This window comes from Populus euphratica, unplaced genomic scaffold (genome assembly GCF_000495115.2).
Source record: "Populus euphratica unplaced genomic scaffold, PopEup_1.0 scaffold2967.1, whole genome shotgun sequence".
Taxonomy (NCBI): Eukaryota; Viridiplantae; Streptophyta; class Magnoliopsida; order Malpighiales; family Salicaceae; genus Populus; species Populus euphratica.
In genome coordinates this window covers 3,276-9,295 of record NW_011502782.1, presented here as the reverse complement: position 1 = coordinate 9,295, position 6,020 = coordinate 3,276, and the positions used below count along the sequence as shown (strand labels likewise).

General features: G+C 33.7%; 1 protein-coding gene across 1 annotated transcript in view; it reads left to right on the top strand.

The window, feature by feature from the left end:
* LOC105119447 (copper-transporting ATPase RAN1-like) overlaps positions 1-5,060 on the top strand; it is an 8,624-nt gene extending 3,564 nt beyond the window's left edge. The window contains exons 3-7 of the mRNA XM_011017589.1: positions 299-636; positions 752-1,094; positions 1,420-1,620; positions 1,723-1,980; positions 4,373-5,060. Coding sequence (XP_011015891.1) covers positions 299-636; positions 752-1,094; positions 1,420-1,620; positions 1,723-1,980; positions 4,373-4,849 — 1,617 coding nt within the window. The 3' untranslated portion in view covers positions 4,850-5,060. The remainder of the gene's footprint in view (positions 1-298; positions 637-751; positions 1,095-1,419; positions 1,621-1,722; positions 1,981-4,372) is intronic.
* The last annotated feature ends 960 nt before the right edge of the window (positions 5,061-6,020 follow it).

Below are 6,020 nucleotides of genomic sequence, written 5' to 3'. Positions count from 1 at the left end.
ATCCATATTATTATTTGCCAGATATATGCCATGCATTAGCTTAGTTGTCCCTTATTTTGATGAACAAAAGGTCTGCTTGCAATTTTGTTTAAAAATTTGAGCGAGCTTATTGGGATGTAAAGACATAAGTATGATCAGAATATAAACCACCTTTAAGATTGCCATTTTGTCTTACTGGAATATTTTATGGTTCTTGTTTCTGTCGGCTGTTTTTACAGATATGGATTATGTATTACTTGATATAGCATCACTGGGACAGTGCCTTAGGGTTCAATCAATTTCTTAAACCTTGTAATCAAGTTTGTCTTTATTTGTTCCACTCTACTGTATTACAGGTATTGCTAGGTCTTGGATAGAATTAAACCAACAGGATGTTTTAGCTCGTTTGGTTTACATTACCAGCCAAAACCATCACACTTGTGTCTTGTTTTGTATGCATATCCAAGTTCATTTCTTTCTGGCCACTCTTTTTTCTGTAAGTCCGCAAGAGTTGCTGCTATTATGCATATGTATAGAATGCACTCTGATGCTCTTACTTCTATATTCTTCTTATCTTAGATATTTTTATGAGTTGCAGGTGGCAAGCATTTTTGTTCCTACAGTTGTTGGATTGGCTCTAGTCACATTGTTTAGCTGGTAATTTCATGGCTTGTTTTGCTTTGTTGATGTGGTATCTTATATATACATTTATTGATAACTTTGTAGTTGTATTCATAACTTTTGGTTAAATATTTTCTGTAATTTCTTGCAGGTACATTAGTGGAATTTCTGGAGCTTACCCGGAAGAATGGCTTCCAGAAAATGGCAATTACTTTGTTTTTTCCCTCATGTTTTCGATTTCAGTGGTGGTGATTGCATGTCCATGTGCACTTGGTCTGGCAACACCAACTGCTGTCATGGTTGCTACTGGGGTTGGTGCTAACCATGGTGTGCTGATAAAAGGAGGAGATGCTTTGGAAAGGGCTCAGAAGATTAAGTATGTGATATTGGATAAAACAGGTACACTAACCCAGGGAAAAGCCACAGTAACTGATGTAAAAGTTTTCACTGGAATGGGTCGTGGAGAATTTCTCAGATGGGTGGCTTCTGCAGAGGTGATTCTTTTTTCCTTTTGACAAAAGTATATTTGAATGTGTTTGGGCGTGTTCTTATGATGTGTGTGCATACACATTCTATCAGAGCTCGGTTGGTAATGTCTTTGGTGTCTATTTATGGTTTCAAAGTTAGTGCCTTTTAGGGGGTGGTACAGAAATGACCCATAATTTAGAAGGAATATATGCCATAATGCATCGTGTGACATGCTAGACATAATTAGGTATCGAAGGAAATCACCCCCTCCTCCCCCCATTCTTCTTTATAATTATTAAAAAAATATGAAGGCAATCTATGATTCCCCATTACCCTGTTCACATGTCTCAGGCTAGCAGTGAACATCCATTGGCAAAAGCAATTGTGGAACATGCACGCCATTTCCATTCCTTTGATGAACCTCCTGCAACCAATGATGGCCAAACCCCCAGCAAAGGGTCTACAATCTCTGGGTGGCTTCTTGATGTCTCAGACTTCTTGGCTCATCCTGGAAGTGGTGTGAAGTGCTTCATAGATGGAAAACGAATCTTGGTGAGTTCTTTGGCATAAACCTGTCACATATATTGCAGCTTTAATCTCTAGAAAGATGTTCAATCATGTCTGGGAATACTCATAGGACTGTATCCTTAACAGGTTGGTAACCGGAAACTGATGACTGAAAGTGGAATTGCCATTCCAGACCAAGTAGAAAATTTTGTAGTAGAGCTTGAAGAAAGTGCAAAGACAGGTGTCCTTGTTGCATTTGATGACAACATAATTGGTATTTTGGGGATTGCAGATCCATTAAAGAGAGAAGCTGCTGTAGTAATTGAGGGCCTTCTGAAAATGGGTGTCAAACCAGTCATGGTGACAGGGGATAATTGGAGGACAGCACGCGCAGTTGCTAAGGAGGTTTGTATTATTAACTATAACTCCTCACAAAGCCTATTCATTTGAATAACAATGCTTTGTCATTTTTTTTCTTTTCTTCTTTGATTTTCTTTCAAATATATATATTTTTTAATTTCATCATTTGGTTTTTATTGAGTTATCATATTCTTATAACACGGATCATGAGTTTGACTAGTTAACTTGGTTGATTCAAGTTTTTTTTTTCTTAATTAACGTTTTTTTTTTCAATTTCATTATTTAATAATATTCTGTTGATTGAGAATAAAACTTTATGATTTGTTTTGTTTACTTTCTATTATGTTATTTCAGCTTCATGACCCGAGAATAGTGCTTAACGGGTTAACCTGAGTTGACTGGAGTCATTTTTTGTGTTATTTTTTAATTGATTTTTTTTCAATTTCATCATTCAACACAAGGTCGGTTAATAATTGAGCTTTATAATTTTTTTATTTGTTTTCTATGAGGATATTTTGGTTTTAAGATCAAGGTCATGCGTTTTGGTATTTTAACTCCAGTTAAATCGGGTTGTTTTTTTATTTTCTTTCTAAGAGGTTATTCTCGTCTCATGACTCAGGTCACGAGTCTTTCAACATTAAGTTTGCTTTTTATTGGGTTGTCTGCATCTCATAACTCGGATTGCGAGTTTAGTGGGTTAATCCAATGGACTCAATTATTTTTCTTCTTTTTTTAATTGATTTTTTCCCCTAATCTCATCATTTAATATTATGTTTAATTGGAAATTAGGCTTTATGATTTGTTTTGGTTTATTTTTTATCAGGTTATTTCTATCTCACGACCCGATAATAGTGCATAATAGATTAACTCGGATTAACTTTGACTTTCTTTTTGGGTCATTTTCTTAATTAGAATTTGTTATAAATTTCATTGTTTAATTGGGTCCGACAAAGGTGATTGAAATTGAGTTTTATAATTTGTTTTGTTTTACTCTCTATATGGTTATTTTAGTCTAATGACTAAAATCGTGAATTTGACAGGTTGAATCAGGTTAAATCAAGTAATTTTTTTTTTTTCTATGAGGTTATCTCGGTTTGATTATTTGGATTATAAGTTTGGCTGATTAACTCATTTTTTTTTAATTTTATTTTTCAACATTTGGGTGAATTGAGGATTGTAATTCGTAATTTGTTTTTCATGGGGTTATCTTAGTCTTATAACTCAAGCTAGTTTGACAAGTTAACTCGGGTCACTTTTTAAGGTCATTTTTAATATTTTTTTTCAATTGCATCCTTCAATATTAGGTTGATTGAGAATTATGCTTCATAATTTATTTTGATTTGCTTTATATGGAGTTGTCATAGGCTCATAATTCAGGTCACGGATTTGATATGTTAACCTAAGTTGACCTAAGTCAATCCAATAAATTGTTATCCTAATATTAAAAAAAAAATCATCTTGAATTTTTTTTTAATAAAACTATGTTTTTACGGGTTGTATGAGTTACTTTTAGACTTACAAAGTTAACCTAGTTATATCAGGTCAACCTACACCCAATTTAATTATTTTTTGCTGAAAACAACATTAGCAACATCTGATCAGTCTTTTTATGTTCAAGAAAACTTGAATCAACCTATAGTGTAGCACATGTTAATAATGTAGTAATTTCTATGATGTCTTGCCCATAAATTTTATCCAGAAACTTTGGTAGCAGTACCTACTATTTCCACGAAGGACGATCTATTTTCACACAATTATATACAGTTTGTAGACTCACGACCGAATTGAATGCAATAATCACCTTGTCAGTGTCCACTCTTTCATAAAAGTAGACACCAACTTTCTGGTAATAGAAAAAACCCTATTTATATATCCTGTTTCTGATCTATCTTTTACATTTCTCTTAATTCCACCAAGACAATAGAATCTCAAATCCTTTGACGTTCTGCTGTGACAGTTTCGTTTTTATCTTTACCAAAATATTATTTTTCTATACTTCTCATGAAGTGAAAATTTTGTATTATGACATGTTTTTTTTGTAACAGTTTTTAGTAGTGATTTTACAGTTGATGATGATGTGTTTAGTAACCCACATGAAACAGATAGATTCTTAGTTTTGTTGATTAACTGTTGGTTGCTGGCATCATTTATTGCTCATTCCCTCGCACTTGTGCTGTTATTGATAGGTCTCTTTTTGAAACAAAGCGCTCCCTTACTAGCTTTGTGTTGGTGATTTTAGTTTCACCTTGCTTGCTCGTAGGACAAAAACAAACTATTGTGATTTTTCTTTGTGAAAAAGAAAGTATGGATTTACATTGGGTGGGCTTTTTTTTTGGCAACGAAAATAAATTCAGGTTTTCCTTGTATTGTTTGAAAGGTTTATGATATATATATAAAAAAAAACTAAAAAGTCTTGAAGTACTTTTTCGCTGAGCAGGTGGGCATTCAAGATGTTAGGGCTGAAGTAATGCCAGCTGGCAAAGCCGATGTTATCCAGTCTTTTCAAAAGGATGGAAGCATAGTAGCAATGGTGGGTGATGGCATCAATGACTCTCCTGCTCTTGCTGCTGCAGATGTTGGCATGGCTATTGGTGCGGGGACAGATATCGCCATAGAAGCTGCTGACTATGTCTTGATGAGGAATAACTTGGAGGATGTAATCACAGCCATTGATCTCTCAAGAAAAACCTTTTCTCGCATTAGATTGAATTATATTTTTGCCATGGCTTACAATGTGATCGCAATACCTATTGCTGCTGGGATGTTCTTTCCTTCGCTAGGGATCATGTTGCCACCATGGGTAGCCGGTGCTTGCATGGCTCTTTCATCTGTAAGTGTTGTATGCTCGTCTTTACTTCTTAGAAGATATAGAAAACCCAGACTTACCACCATCTTGGAATTAACTGTAGATTAGAAGGAGAAAAAATAAAAACTCTAGGTTTCATTCAAATCTGTAGGAAATAAATAATTAAAAATGTAGATGAGGTGGAGAACGAAGCATGAAACTTGCAATCTTGTATGTATTTGTTACTTTCTTTCACAACTTATACACTGAGTGGCTGCAATTTTATCACACCAAAATGTGAATGTGATTGTATAATATGATCATTGTTGTGTTTTCTTGTGGTTTTCCCTTTCATTGAGAAGGGCTTGGTTACACCCTCTCGTTTTTAGTACTTTGTGACAGTTTATTAGTGTGAAAACAATTTTAGTTTTTGGAAATTAAAAGAGAAGTATTGGAAAATATAGATGGAGGGACCTAGTTCACATCTTCCTTTTGGAATTTCTATTTGCGAGACTTGATCAGGATTGCTGCCTTGCTGGAAACCGGAAACCTTGGATTTTGAAGTTGGAGCTAGGCTTTATTCTTGGTCTTTATGGCGCAATGGCAGCTTGCCTTCAAAACAGAACATATGAATCGGCTATATATATATATATGAAGATATTGCTGCATATTTTCATTTTCATGTGTTGTTTCTAGCTGATTCATTAATGATAGATTAAGGTCAAAGCTCCAAAACTGGCAACGTAACAGGAAGGTGAAAGATCTCGCTCACCAAGGCCTGATGCCTGGAAATGGAGATACTTGAGCAAAGCCACAACTGAACTAGAGAAAAGAAAAATTGACATGGAAAATATAAATCTGGTATTGGACGTGGTAAGTTGAAGATAAACGAAGGATAGTTCATGGTCTTATTGTTTGCGTGGGCTCAGTTAATTTAGGTGAAGTGTTTGATTTGAATTTAATTAATAAATAAGTTGAATTTATATATTTAAGAGGTAAAATTTAATTTATTTTGTTTTCTATATTATATTTTTTATCTTTATCTTGTTTCTTTAATTTTTTTAAAAAATAGATGAGTATTTAAAAAAAATTAGTATTTAAAAAAAATTAGTTTTAATATTATTATTTTTTTTAAGAAATATAAATCAGAGGAGTTAATATCTTATTTATTTTTAGAAATTAAATTTCATTTGATTCAAACGTGCTGAGTATAAACTTGTGCCCATGTATTCATACTTTCTTCTCGAGATTTATTTATTTGTTTGTTTGTTTGCATTGTAACCGTTTATTATGGCAAGTA